Source organism: Equus asinus, chromosome 10, assembly GCF_041296235.1.
Source record: "Equus asinus isolate D_3611 breed Donkey chromosome 10, EquAss-T2T_v2, whole genome shotgun sequence".
NCBI classification, from domain to species: domain Eukaryota; kingdom Metazoa; phylum Chordata; class Mammalia; order Perissodactyla; family Equidae; genus Equus; species Equus asinus.
The window spans coordinates 13491848-13506247 of NC_091799.1; the positions used below are offsets into that span (position 1 = coordinate 13491848).

General features: G+C 55.4%; 1 protein-coding gene across 1 annotated transcript; it reads left to right on the top strand.

Annotated features, from left to right (window-relative positions):
• Positions 1-50: 50 nt before the first annotated feature.
• SURF4 (surfeit 4) lies at positions 51-14176 on the top strand. The gene is made up of 6 exons (XM_044778461.2): positions 51-340; positions 8225-8411; positions 9119-9195; positions 9863-9906; positions 10423-10609; positions 11728-14176. The coding sequence occupies exons 1-6, from the start codon at positions 293-295 to the stop codon at positions 11992-11994; spliced, it is 810 nt and encodes a 269-aa protein (XP_044634396.1). The 5' UTR covers positions 51-292; the 3' UTR covers positions 11995-14176.
• The last annotated feature ends 224 nt before the right edge of the window (positions 14177-14400 follow it).

The following is a 14400-nucleotide window of genomic DNA, read 5'->3' on the forward strand; positions in this document are numbered from 1 at the left end:
GCGGGGCAGGAGCGCGGCGGGCGGGGCCAGAGCGTGCGGTGGGCGGGACCGGAGAACGCGGCGGGTGAGGCGGCGGTGGCGGCGGGCGGTGCGCGGCCCTTTTAAGGCGCGGCCGGGGCGGGCCCGGCGGCGCGGCCCCTTTAAGGCTTGGCCTACGTGGCAGCCACCGGAGCCGCCGACGCGGAGCGAGGCCGGGCGCCGGGCACTTCCTGTGGAGGCCGCAGCGGGCGCGGGCGCCGACGGGCGGAGCGCCGAGCGAGCGAGCGAGCGAGCCGAGTCTCCCGCCGCCGCCATGGGCCACAACGACCTGATGGGCACGGCCGAGGACTTCGCCGACCAGGTGCGGCCTGCGGGCCCGGCCGGGCCCTCCCTCAGGCCCCCTCCCCCGAACCCCCTCCCCCAAGACCCCTCTCTCCGGAGCCCCCTTCCCCGAACCCCCCAGGACCCCCTGCCCCGACCGCCCCCCGGGCCCCGACCGGCCCGCACCCCGGCCCCGGCCCCCGCCCGCAGGCCGTCCGAGGCCTGGGCCGAGCCCTCCCCCTCCCGCTGCCCCGAGGGATCGCGCCCCCTCCCCCCCCCCCGGAGGTGCTCCCTGCTGGGCTCGTGGGCCGGCCCGGGGCACCCCCAGACCCGGGCTGCGGGCCCCGCCTGCCTGGTCGCCGCTCCCCCATCAGAGCTGGGCTGTGTTCTGGGCCCCCCGCTCGGTGCGCTCGGGCCCCCAGCCCGGCCTGGGCCCTCCTGGGGGATGAGGGGTTGAGGGGCTGCCTCCTGAGAAGGCGGCCAGAGTCTTGGGGTGCTTGAGTAGCGTCCTCGCCATTCTGAAATGTTGGGGTGCTCCCACACGCTCTTCCTTTTACTGGGCACTCTTAGGAGGCGGGGTGGGGAGCTCTGATCCTGGACAGGGGTTGATCAGACTGGAGGCCTGGGGGTCCTCCCAGAGGAGAGGGGGCGCCCTGGTATGCCCCCCAAGGGCAGAAAGCCACAGCACTTTTTGTTTTCTCTTTCCCAGATGTTGGACTCATGGGGTCCCTTTGACCCTCCCTGCATTTTCTCTCCCTCTTTGGACTCTGCCCTGGGACTGAATTGAATGGGTATTTATCTGTACACAAATCTGGGAGGAGGGGAAGCCTATCTTCTTGGGGTTTTTTGCTTCCAGAAGTGTACAGGTGGCATTCTGAGCGACAGGGAAGCCCTGGAAACAGGTGGTTGAGTCATTGTTAAAGGTATTCAAAAACTAGATGGACAGAATCATCCTGGAAAGAGGAGAGGACAGAGCTCCAAACTCTCTTTTGGTTGAACTTGGCAAAAAGACTTGGTGATAGTTATTTAGCTGTGTGCCTTTTACTTCTAAGAGTATCCCGTTATGTCTACAAATTAGCAGCCTTATCCCTGCAGGCAGGTCGGTCTGGCCCAGCTGTAGGTCTTTCCTTGGTTCATTTCATGTGCTTGTGGCTTTGCCTGAGTTCAATGTAATGAGGTTAAATTTTTAATTTTTATGGGGGTGCTGTTGAGTCATCATACTCCGAGGCTGGGCTTACTGGAAAGCGTGTGTGTGTTTGTGTTTGTGTTTGTGTGTGTGTGTGTGACTTGAAAAAATGAGTATTTTCTAATGAGTTATTGGTGAACGAGATTTTCTCTTGTTCCCCTTGAGGGGTGATGTCTTTTTGTGTGGCCTCAGAATTGGGTTCTCAGTGCACCACCTTCCTCTGGGCTAATACTTTAAAACCAGTTTGAGAGGAAAAAAGTCTATCAGCTTGAAGAAATAGTTTTCCTAAGGTCGTGATTTTGTGTTTACAGACACAATTTAAAAGTTCGTATTGAAAGCTCTCAAGAACCAAGTAGGTCTTCTTTGTTTGTTAGTTTTCATTGACATAATTTTAGTGACCCAATTTTATTTCCCCAAGTAGCAACTCTCTAAGATGATGGCTCCTTTCAGCCGAGGGAGCCATGAGAGCTACATATACTTGCTCTTCGGCCTAGAAAACCCTGGTTTTGCAAGTGAATTTCATAACCAAATCTAGATAAAATGTCTCCAGGCAGACTGCGGCCAACTGTCAAATGATAAACTCTCCGACTGAAAAAAAGTTCACAATCTCATGTAAAGTTCATGTAATCGTCCCTTCTTCTTCTCCATTCATTTTGTGTGTTTTAAGTGAAAGAAGCAGAATCTTGGAACTGGGAAGACCCTTGGGGGACACAGGGTCGGCCTGCACCAAGTTACCATGGGGAAGGAAGGCGAGGCCGGCTGAGGCTCGCGGACTGGCCTGGGGCCACGGCGCTGGGAGACAACCCAGGCCTGACCTCGCGGCCAGTGCCACAGACAGCGTGCTGCTCAGGCCTGGTGCTCCTCTTCTGGCACAGATGGAGGGGCAAGCACTCTCACTGTAAAAGGGCATGCTGCCTAAAACACACAAAACCAGCGCTGGCTGTGCCGTGTCTGTCAGGCAGCACAGGTTCCTGCTGCCAGTTTGTCTGCACCAGGGCCACCTTGGTGGTGGCAGAGGATGTCAGCAGACACTTACATGTCCCTTTGTGGGCAACTCGGGAGGGCATCGGTCCTCGTGCTCTTCACAGCCCAAGTTAGGAGCCCTCCTTCCACAGGCAGCTTGGCGCAGGAGGAAGACACGGGCAGATAATGGGTGCAGAGCCAGAGTGACAGCTTCCTGTGGACAAAACCTGGCCAAGCTGGCGTGGCGCTTTTGTTTTTGACATTTATCTACATAATATTAAAACAAAGCTGCCAATAATGAAGGTGCTGAGCATCCAGGCTTTTAAAATGAAAATTATCTAATTTGGAGGGAATGGGGAAAGATCATTGAAGTCACTGATCAGATAATCTGACAGGTCCATTTTTTCTAACCTTCAGAAAACAAAAGCAAAAATGAAGTGACAGGATTTGACCAGAAAGTCTGGGCTGCTGAGGGCAGGACTTAAAAAGGCCTGTGCATCCTTGAATGGTTGTGACAATAAGACTGAACCTTTAATGTGCCAGCACTGGACCTGGTCCCCCAGTCACCCTCCGGACTGTGTGAGGTTGGCCACAGCGTCTGCACCTGCGATGCCAGGAGGGAGGTTCACTGTGGTCTTGCACGGCACGTGGCGGGCTGAAGTTTTGAGCCTACGTCTTGGTACCCCACAGGCTGGGCCCCTGGCTGCTTGGCCATGCTGCAGCCTTTCCTTCAGGTCTGCAGAGGCGAGAGCACGGGGTACGCCGTCAGAGGGAAAGGCTCCTCCCGAGCTGCGTCTCTGGCATCAAACCCCTTGCCTTGGGCAGCCAGGGACAGTATCCTGCTCCCTGGAAGCCAGGCGCTGGGGAAACTGCTGAGAGTGCTCTCTGTGGGCGCTCGGCATTCGGAAGCCATCTGAGAGCGGGGCGGAAGGGGCCAGGGACCAATGAACTCAGCAATCCAAAGTTACGTCTGTGCTCTGCAGCTGGCTCTCGCTGCCAGTCTGCACGCTGTTGCTTCCCCGCACATTTACCCCGGTAAATAGGAGTGTTAGCACTTAATGGGTTCTGCCTGCTGGCTCATCACTAAGGTGACAGATAAGCTGTGTGGGGCCTTGCTCTCCAGTGTGGCCTTTGGTATTTTTACCTGTCCTTTCGCATGACAGAGCAAGTCCTGGGAGCTGTCACCCCCAGGAGCTCCCTTGGCCTCTGGTCTCATGTTGGGTAGGTCGGATGGCCCTGACAGGCACTGAACCAGGCTCTGTAGCCACAGGTGTGAGGACTCTGGGTTAACGGCACGTGGGTGTGGGTAGGGTTCCGGTGACAGTGGAGGGTTCTGAGCATTTTCCTCTTGTTCCTCTGCTCTGTCACCCCTGCCCCCTTGAAGGGCTGCTTGCCCCGAGCCCCGGGTGGGGAGAGAGGGCACAGAGGAGCTGACTCACCCGTCCCTGCTTGCCGGGCTGCGCAGCAGGTTAAGGGAAGCCGCGCCTCTTCTGGGGAGTGGGGTGGAGACGCGGAGGAGACTGTGGTTAGCGAGGTTTCTCCCGGAAGGTGAGGCGCAGCCGTGTCCTCTTCCGTGGGGCCCGTTGCTGCTCTCCTGCGGTTAGGCCCCTTGTCACACAGGGGTTCTTAGTAGAGCCAGCCAGGCCGTCTCTGCAGCTTACCTTGAGGGGCAGCGTGAAGCTACAGCAGCCCCCAGGGAGACTTGGAGTTCTGCGTCCTGTGGACGCACACGTGTGAGTCACTGAAGCCTTGCACCAGCCCCGACTCAGCCTGATGTGAGGGAAGTCCCCAGTTCCTGGGATGTGTGCACTTGAGCTGGCCCTTGAGAAGGGCAGGCCCAGTCCTCGGTGGTCAAGGGAGCTGAGCTGCCTTTTTCTCTTGCTCAGAGTTCTCATTAACCAAGCCCTGCAGACTGCTTTCCTCAGTTCCTCTTGTCTGGGATGCTAAGAGAAGGTAGGTTTTTCTGTGGTGTGCTGTGTGACATGGTCATTGTATTCCCAGTTACATCTCAGCATGGGTGTGATTATGTCTCTTAAATCCCCTTCAGTTCTTTAAAATAATAACCCTTGTAGACAGATCTCAGCTTTCCATATTTCTCAAGTTGCTCAGATGCTGTCACTGCTTGTGATGCGGATCATCTTGACTGTGAGGTCCTCTGAGGTTCCCTTGGGAGGCCTGCCCCATAGAGTGACTGACCATGTCCTCGCCACCTCCTGCAGGCCCCTCACTCGGCGTCTCCTCCACGTGTCTCCCGCGAGTGGCAGTCGTGGGCGGTGTGCTCGCAGCGGGCATAGGCGGCAGGCAGCCCCCCGCCCCCAGGGCCTGTGGCGCGTGCCAGATGCTGGTGTAGCTCCAGCGCCTGGCAGGTGGCTGTTCCTGGCCCTCAGGCGCACCTGGATGCCTGATTCGGGGGCTCTTCTGTCCTGAGGAGACACTGGCTTTGGGACGCTGTCTAAAGTGGCATGTTGTGGCTTCAGTGGCCAAGTCTGAACCGTTGTGACCAAAACGCATTTAGGGAATAAGATGAAACTTGGGCCGGGTCTCGCGTTATTAAACAGATTTTTTCTTTTGTGTTCAGTCCACATAGATGCTCATTAGAGGTGGCTGGTTTAAAAGGCTCTGGGCCGGCCTGATTTATCAAACAGTCCACCTGATACCTAGCCCACATTTGACTTGGAAAATCAGGTAACTGCTTAGTTCAGAGTACAAATCCCGTCTGTCTCGTGGGCATGTCTGCACGGGAGGGAGGGGTGACTTACCCATCTGAAGGCAAGATTCTCTCTGTTGCTCTTTAATCCTCTTGACCCAGACGCTCAAATTAAGAGCACAGACTCATTGCGGAGGCTTTTGAACACCCAGCCGGCTCGCGGGCTGCGCTGCAGAGCAAATGAGTGTGTTCACCGAGCTGCTTTTAGCTGAGGTGGCGTAGACCACAGCTCCGTGGGCCCGGGCTTGTTTGCTCCACTCTGGTGAGCACAGCCATGGGGCAGACTTGGGAGTGAGCAGCTCCCAGCGCCAATTTGGAGGCAAGTCAGAACACCGCCGCCGCCTGTCTCTGCACTGCCTTTTGGGGTCACCCTCCCCCGGGAGTCCTGCCCTGGCTCCAGTCTCTGAGTCTGCAGCTTCCTGTGCAGCTCTGCCACCCTCGCTGTTGCTTCTCCCCAAGTGTAGACATCCAGGCAAGGCCTGGTTATTGCCAGGGTCTCTCGGCTGGGCCCCGGCACTAAGGCCATCACATTCGAGCCAAGGAGGTGGCTTTCTCCTCATCGAATGGGGTGATGACACCGCTGCTGGGCGTGTCAAAGCATTTGGGCCGTGAGGCAGAAATGGGAGGCTGTGTGGCATCAGCTGTCCCAGGATGTCCTAATCTGATGCACGAGTGTGTGTTCACACCGAGTGTGCGTACTTCCTGTGTTTGTCTCTGCATGGACTCCAGAATTCATGTAGGAATATTGAGGACCTCTTTATTTTGAAACAAGGTCCTTTCTCCTTCCCTTTTCTCCTCTGCTTATTAAAGTTGGAAAAAATCTCAACAACCGTTAATCCAGCTGTCCTCACTTTGTAGAAGGAGAGCAGAGACCCCCAAAGGTAACTCAGCTTGCCCTCAGTCACACAGCGCACTGGCTGGTGGGTGTCAGAGCCAGGGCGAGAGCATGGGGCCTCCACCTCAGCCTGTGTGTCAGCTCTTGTACCCACCTGGTTGACTGGGCATCAGTCTGTCTCTCATTGTGCCGTCTGCCACCCACCGCTTCAGTAGGGGTCAAGGCACAGAATCCACACCTTTGGCCTCTAGCTCAATGGATTTGAAGAGAATGACTCCTGGCTTGTAATCTCTTCCTCCCTCCAGGAGAGCCAGTCTCATCAGAGGGGGAGGGGCGTTCTCTGTGCTGACTGAGCCAAAGGAGAGGAACTAAAGGTTTATCTAAATAACCAGGGGCCGGCCCAGGGGCGTAGCGGTTAAGCGGGCAGGTTCCGCTTTGGAGGCCCGGGGTTCAACGGTTTGACCCCAGGTGCAGACATGGCACTGCTTGGCAAGCCATGCTGTGGTAGGCGCCCACATATAAAGTAGAGGAAGATGGGCACAGATGTTAGCTCAGGGCCAGTCTTCCTCAGCGAAAAAAAAAGAGGATTGGCAGCAGTTAGCTCAGGGCTAATCTTCCTCAAAAAAAAAGAAAAAAAGATTAAATAACCAGAGGCTCAGTAACCATGACCGACAGCTTCAGCAGTTTCTAGGACTTTAAAGAAACTTTTCAAAATGCCAAAAATTAAGAACCAGTCTTAAATATGCCTTCATTTATTCCAGCAATAGGTTTAATCAGCCCTAAAAGGGATTGTGACATTGATTTGACTGTCTCACGATGCCCTTTAGACTCTCGTGTCCTGACACATCACTCACGTGAGGGGTCCTGGTCTTCCCCAGAGGTCATCTGTGTCCTCAGGTATCGCAGGATTGCCTTCCCTTTGTATCTCAGCTGTGAGTGATTGGTAAGAGAAGGTGCGTGGGGTACACCAGAAGGACATTTGTCCCTCAGTTTGACCTGAATATTTGTCTCGTAATAAGGCCATCAGAAATGGCTGAATTCGCTGGAGCAGGAGGACGTTGTCCGTGTGCTTTTCCCTCTGACGTTTGCCAGGGATTTCTCACGCTGGAGTTTCATTGCTGTTGAAACAGCTGTCCATCCCATTTGTTCGCCTGGTTTTCATTTGCTTTGGGCTGCACGGGTTTTTAAAAACTCCCAGAGCTTCCTAGCCATCCGCCACACCAGCTCCCTGTGTTGCTCACAGCTGTTGAACACACGCAGTTGCCTGAGTGCGATCTTGAGTTTCCGGAGGGGAACTCTGTGGGGCTGGGAGATGCACTGTCATTCCTGCCTGCACACACGTGCTGGCCAGGGCCTGGCCTGTCCTCTCGCTGCTCCGGATATTTTGGATAAGTGCGAACATGTGAGCTTACCGTTTGGCCAACCCCAAGGCCCTCTGGGCTTGGGACCCCTGCTGTCACCTAAGTAGACCATTGTCTCAAGAGAGCGCCCAGCCCTGTTCCATCTGGAGGGGCCCTGAGCATCACTGGGTGGCTGGGAGGCCACAGGCTCAGGCGTGTGTGACCAGCGGGCCGCATCGGCGCAGCTCTGGGTGAGCCCTCTCCGCTCGGCTGCAGTTTGCCCATTATAAAATGAGAGGCTGGACTAGATCGAGGCTTCTCAATGGGGGCAGGCGATTTTGTCCCTCAGGGCACATGCAGCAGTGTCTGGAGGCGGTTTTGGTTGTCACAGTTGGAGGGCACTGCTGATAGCGTCTAGTGGGTAGAGGCCAGGGATGACGCTAAACACCCTTGGGTGCAGGACACCCCCACGATAAAGACTGCCCCGGGCCCAAGTGCAGGTGTGCCACGGTGGAGAAACTCTGGACTAGATGATCTCAGAGGGCCTTTTCAGCCTGTCATGCAGTGATTCTGATTTGCTCACACCCTTGACTGAGCATAGACGCTGGGTGTCTTGTGGCAATTCCATGTTTGACAACTGCAGATGCCTCCTACGCGTCTGCTGAGATCATAGGAGAGTGTCATGTCTGTCGCCTTGTGGGGTCTGAGCCGGACAGCCCAGCGCTGAGTCGTCCGTCTCCGGGACTGATGCTTGGGTTGTCATACATGCAGGCCTGCAGGGCGTGCTGGGAGCAGGTGCTGAGAGTGCCCCCGGGCCCTGCCCAGCAAGCGCCTGGCCAGGGTCTGGTGTCCCTGCGGCATCCTCCTTACCCAGGGGTTTCTGTGGCCTGCAGTTCCTCCGGGTCACGAAGCAGTACCTCCCTCACGTGGCGCGCCTCTGCCTGATCAGCACCTTCCTGGAGGACGGCATCCGCATGTGGTTCCAGTGGAGCGAGCAGCGGGACTACATCGACAGCACCTGGAACTGTGGCTACCTGCTGGCCTCCTCCTTCGTGTTCCTCAACTTGCTTGGACAGCTGAGTGAGTGGCCCTGTGTCAACCCCACGGCCAAAGTGCCGACCATTAGAGGTGGGGAGGCTGCATGTGAGCTGGAGGTCTCCTGGGACAGTTGTCTGCTCCCCTTGCCTCCTTTCCAGGGCAGCCTGCCAGGCCTGGGCGTTGGTTCTGCAAGCATCTGGGTGGTGCTGTGTGTTCAGCCCTGGGCTAAGGATACAGTCCCTGCTTTTAAGGGCCTGGAGCAGGAGATGGTGGCCACTGGGCGACCTGGCTGGGCCAGTGTGGGGCCCAGGCAGCCAAAAAGAGAGGTTTCTGGGAAGTATCAATAGAGGTGAACAGGACGGAGAGCGTTAGGCTGGCACGTGGCACGTGTTGGCCTCGTTGTCCTGCTCTTGACCACCGTCTTCTGGTGGCAGTCCTCCCTCCTGTACACATGGGGCAGGAAGGGGACTTGCGCTTCTCAGCCGTCCTGAAGCTCTCCACAGCAGAGCCTCTGACGGACAGCCCACTCTGGGAGATGGCCCGTTCTCTGCAGCAAGGGATCCACTTAGAAGCCCAGTGCTTTTGACACGTCAGGTCCGGTTGACTCTTGTGTGGTCGTGCCTATCGCTAGTTCTCCCAGAAGTTGCTTTTTGCTTGGGGTAGCCAGTTGGGCTGCTGCTGCACCAGAAGGCCAGGTGAGCTGCAGGTGCTGTGGCTGTGTCCCCTGACCTGTGCCCTCTCCTTTCCAGCTGGCTGCATCCTGGTGCTGAGCAGGAACTTCGTGCAGTACGCCTGCTTCGGGCTCTTCGGAATCATCGCGCTGCAGGTAGACACGGCGTGGTGGGGGCCTCGCTGTTCCTGCCTCCGGCTGGAGCAGAGCCGGAAAGGCATTGTGAGGACTCAGCATCTCGCCCCTGCAGTCCTCTGTGTCTCTGCCTGGAACCCATCTTCCCTTCTGAGAAATCACTCGATTTTCATCAGGGCAAGCTCAGGAGAAGTGGGCAGCCAAGCGGGCTGGAGAGGATGGTGCCCAAGCAGGGGCCAAGCTCTGGGAACTGGGCCCACCTTTTGCCACTTCTCTGAGTTTCCTTTGACAAGGAGGCAAATCACAGGTTTGGCCACAGCCAGGAAACTATCTTGTTATCGTTTTACTTCATAAAGAAGAATACCCAGCCCTTCAGATGAAATGTTTAACGCATGACATTTCAGTCTAGATTGGTGGTCTCAGCCCACCGTGTTCTCCAAGCACCCTGGGGCACAGCTGCCATCGAGCGGGTGCTTGATGAGCAGGGCCGGGGCCCCCCCTGCATGCTCTGGGACATGCGGAGCCGAGCTGCTGACCTTGCACCTGTCATCAGTGTCCTAACGTGGTTTTGTGTATCTTCTCTTCTCACTTATATTGGAAAAACTGCCTAATGCTATTAGTTCTATAGAAATAGAAATTCCTTTGAAAACGCTGGGACTCAAGTTTCTCTCTCCTGTGTTCCCTTCAGACAATTGCCTACAGCATTTTATGGGACTTGAAGTTTCTGATGAGGTAGGTGCGTCCTGGTTGGTGAGTTTAGTGTGCTTTCCTCATGTCTCTAAACTTAGTAACTGTCGGTTGGAATAAACTTCTTTGGGTCCAAACTGCGCTTCTTAGACTCTGTAGCGGATACTGGCAGAACCTTGTCCGCCCCACCCAGGGCGCCTAGAGCACTAGTGAGAAAGCAGTCTCCTCTCCCGACTCCACGTTTCACGAGGTCAGGAGCGGGTCCCGGTGAAAACACGCTTGCTCACAGGCACCCAGCTGGTCCACAGTAAAGCCGAGACTAGGTCTGGGTTCCACATGTGTTCAGATTCCCCGTCACGGTTTGGGGTGAGGACACACCTGTGTCTTCAGTCCTGTAAGGCTTTGTGTGGGTGTGACCTGGGTCTGTGCTCCTGTTGACTCAGGCCCGCCTGGTCCTGCTTGGAGCGTGGAGTAAGGGATGTGCTTGCAGCAGGGTGTCCCCATCTGGTCTGACGGGCACTTGTAGTGCCCCATGAGCCTTAGCGAATTTCTCTTCCTCAGGAACCTGGCTCTGGGAGGAGGCTTGTTGCTGCTCTTGGCGGAGTCCCGGTCTGAGGGGAAGAGCATGTTCGCGGGCGTCCCCACCATGCGCGAGAGCTCCCCCAAACAGTACATGCAGCTCGGAGGCAGGGTCCTGCTGGTCCTGATGTTCATGACCCTCCTTCACTTTGACGCCAGCTTCTTCTCGGTAAGTATTCCAGCTTGCTTACTCGATTCTGGTCTCCTGTCCTAGAACGGGTGCCGCCTCTCCCAGCTCTGCCCCCTCTCTTTCCTCGCTGTGTACTAAGCATAGCCAAGGGGCCACTTGGAATGAGTTGGCTCAAAGGAAGCAAACCTTTTGATCCTATTAAAAGAAACAGAAGACTGTCAAGCTCTTGTATGCCAAGAAGCTGCCTTTCCGACAAATTAAGTCCCGAATTTCCCTGACCTCGCTGGAAGACCCTGGTGCCCAGTGTGCTGGCTCTCCAGGCTGTCGACCAAGGTTCACTACAAAGATTCCTCTTATTCTTTCCTTCCTTCCATGTGTACCTTTTTCGTGTACTTTTTTTTTTTTTGAGGAAGATTAGCCCTGAGCTAACTACTGCCAATCCTCCTCTTTTTGCTGAGGAAGACTGGCCCTGAGCTAATATCTATGCCCCTCTTCCTCTACTTTATACATGGGACGCCTACCACAGCATGGCTTTTGCCAAGTGGTGCCATGTCCGCACCCGAGATCCAAACCGGCAAACCCCGGGCTGCTGAGAAGCGGAACGTGCGCACTTAACCGAACGTGCAAACTTAACTGCTGCACCACTGGGCTGGCCCCTTTCATGTACTTTTTGCATGCCAGGTATTGGGGTGGTGCAGAGTGGAAGAAGGTTCTGTCCTGGACCCCAGGAGCTTACGGAGCATGTCTTTATCTGACTGCACCCTGGCCAGGCAGTGTTCCCAGGAGGGGCTCCTGGTGCTTGGGGAGGGGAGAGGTGGGTTCTGAGAAGCTCTGGGGAGTGTTGCTCTGGCTTAGAGGTCCACCAGCGTCTTGGTAGATCACAGCCTGTTAATTGGAGATTTGCTTTTCATCTTCTCCAGACCTTTTCTGCCTCAAAGTGCTGCTTTACCTGTTGCTCCCACCATTTCCCATTTTTATCCTCCACTTGTAATGCAGCCTCCAGCTGAAGCAGCCGCCTCTCCACACATCCCCTAGGTGCATACCCTGGCACAGATACTTCAGTGACACGGGGCAGGGGAACTTGCCTGTTGATAAAATACTCTATGTCTCTTCTTCCTCGCATTTACTTTGAATTTCTTACCTTTCAACCTACACAGATTCTCCAGAACATCGTGGGCACAGCTCTGATGATTTTAGTGGCCGTTGGTTTTAAGACCAAGCTGGCCGCTCTGACTCTTGTCGTCTGGCTGTTTGCCATCAACGTGTACTTCAACGCCTTCTGGACCATTCCCGTCTATAAGCCCATGCACGACTTCCTGAAGTACGACTTCTTCCAGACCATGTCAGTGATCGGAGGCTTGCTCCTGGTGGTGGCTCTGGGCCCTGGGGGCGTCTCCATGGATGAGAAGAAGAAAGAGTGGTAACAGACCCCTTCCCTGCCTGGCTAAGACCCGTAGCCGTCGAGGACTGGTTCGGGGTGGATTCGACAGAACTGCCAGCATTTATGTATCCTCTTCCCTTCCCTCCCTTGGTAAAGGCACAGATGTTTTGAGAACTTTATTTGCAGGCACCTGAAAATTGATGGCTAACTCTGCTCTGGACCCATCCCCTGGCATCTGAGCATTCAGAGCCGGCTGGCCGGTGGCACCTCCTCCCCACCGGTGAGGCCTCGGCTTCGAGGGGTGAGCAGTGTGGTGGCGTGGCCTCTCAGTCCTCTTTTCATTTCTCTTTTTTGGGGGGTGGGGGGTCTTCAAGCTGTACTGTGAGCAGGTACATCTGTCTATCATTCAAAGCAGTCTCCCTCTTTATTGTTTTTTTTAAAGTTTATGTTTTTAGCTAAAACTACTAAAAGATTTGGGATGGCCCAGCCAAACATGAAACACTGTCAAACTCCCTGGTTTAATACTGCACCAGTGGCTTCCACACTGTTTCTGCCCTGCGTTATAATATCTTACGGGGACAGCGAAAACCTGTGAGAGAAACCCAAAACCCAAGGAATGAGGCAGTATTAGAGGGGCAACTGAGGCTGCTGTTTATGGTAAAAGTCATTAATCAGAAAGTTGTCTTGGACTGGTGCATAATTTTTTATGGGGTAATACCCCGGGAGCTTTAGCGGCTCACGGTCTGGACGGAGGAGCTAGGAGTCCTCGGGGATGCCACCCAGAGCTCGCAGGGACCCGCACGCCGACCAGGGTCTGGCTGCATGCCTGCAAGTTGGTCTCGGCTGCTCCTGTGGGGCCAGCTTAGGAGGAGCAGCCACCAATGTGGGCAGGGCAGTGACGGCGGGCTCTCAGACCAGTTACCTCACACCTGACCTTTCCGCAGAGCCACGGCCGACACCGTGGGCAGAGCGCCGACCTGGCTGAGTGCCCCGCCTGGCTTTCCTTTGGCTGGAGGGATTTCTCCCAGGCTGCGCAGCCATGACTTACCATTTTCACGAGGCTGTTGCTTGCTTAGATTGTCTGTTTGCTATGCTGAATGCAGCCCAAATTACTTTTTACAATTTGTGATGCCTTACCGATTGGATCTTTATGCTGTATTTAAAGTTTTCTAACATTGCCTTATACTGCGTTTCTCTTCTTGGGGGGTGTGAGTGCTTGTGGCTGTTCTCCACTCGTCTGCGTTGTAGCGGATGCCATGAGGGGAGAGTCGGAACATCTCTGCCTCCCACTAGTCCTGCGCCCAGATCCTTCTTGGGGGCAGACTGACTTGGTGAGGCTGACCAAACTCAGAATGGGGACTTCCTTGGAGCTGGTCTTCTCTGGTTTTGTCAGCTAGGTGTGCAAGCCTGGGGTCCGTCCCCGGGCTGCTGGGAGCCAGGGTGAGGCGGGGAGCCCCATGCCCTGGTTGGCTGCATACAGCAGGGGTGAGGCCAGCTTTGCCCACCAGTGCTCTTAGGACCCTCCCTGGCTCTGCACCCGGACCCCCTAATCTGAGGGGAGTGGTGGCGCACCTTTCAACACCCCACCTTGTGACCCAGCCCCAGTGGAGGCACCTCCCAAGACGTTCCTCAGCCCTCCCCCGAAGGCCTGCTTCCCTGCTCCCCTCGTATTTATAAGGTGAAGCAACGGCTTAAGGACAGAGGGCTTTTCTATTTCACTCAATGCTCACTACGTGAAGGGCAGTTTCTGACTCAGTGTTTCCACCCCAGCAGGGCAGTCTCTTGGTCTACACCCCCTTCCCCATTAACACAGCCTCACAGCCCTGTGGAATGACACTCAGCCAACTCACAGTTTCTCTGTGGCACTGCTTTGGCAGGGTACGGGTCCTCCTTGGCCCTGGCTCAGAAGACCTGTCGGTTTATGGAAACTCGGATTGACCCCAGGAGGCTGAGGGTCCCCACTGACAGTCACCCGGGATGCTGGAGGTTGTCCCCGCCTCCCCTGGCCTTGAGTGGGCTAGTGCCTGTGATGGGGGTAGATGCCTTTGTGGGGAGGAGAGAAGAATATGCTCTAATTGGTTTGGCAAAACAATTTCTGAAAATTTTTTTGCTTTATGTGGGAAATAGGTATAAATCTCATTTTATGCTGTATTTTATATCTTAGTTGTGTTTGAAACGTTTTGATTTTTGGAAACACATCAAAATAAATAATGGCATTTGTTGTATGCAGTGTGATCCTCTGGTGTTGTCCAGCCAGGGTGGGGCCCAGCCTGGGCTCCCCTCGGGATCTGCAGGGAGCCAGGCAGACTCTCTTGGCTTCACTGAGGACCACTTAGAAACCACATCCAGCCAGAATCCTTCCTGAGTGTGGGGGATGGGACCCTGACATCTGCAGGACAGACCTCCAGCCCTGCCTTTGGGGACAGCAAACGAGGAGTGGATGGAGAAG

What these genes read in the sequence shown, in the direction of transcription:
- SURF4 (XM_044778461.2), top strand. Translation starts at nt 293, where the DNA reads ATGGGCCACAACGACCTGATGGGCACGGCCGAGGACTTCGCCGACCAG. An exon ending in CCGAGGACTTCGCCGACCAG is followed by an intron (nt 341 to 8,224) that starts GTGCGGCCTGCG and finishes TGTGGCCTGCAG; the next exon opens with TTCCTCCGGGTCACGAAGCA. An exon ending in CAACTTGCTTGGACAGCTGA is followed by an intron (nt 8,412 to 9,118) that starts GTGAGTGGCCCT and finishes TCTCCTTTCCAG; the next exon opens with CTGGCTGCATCCTGGTGCTG.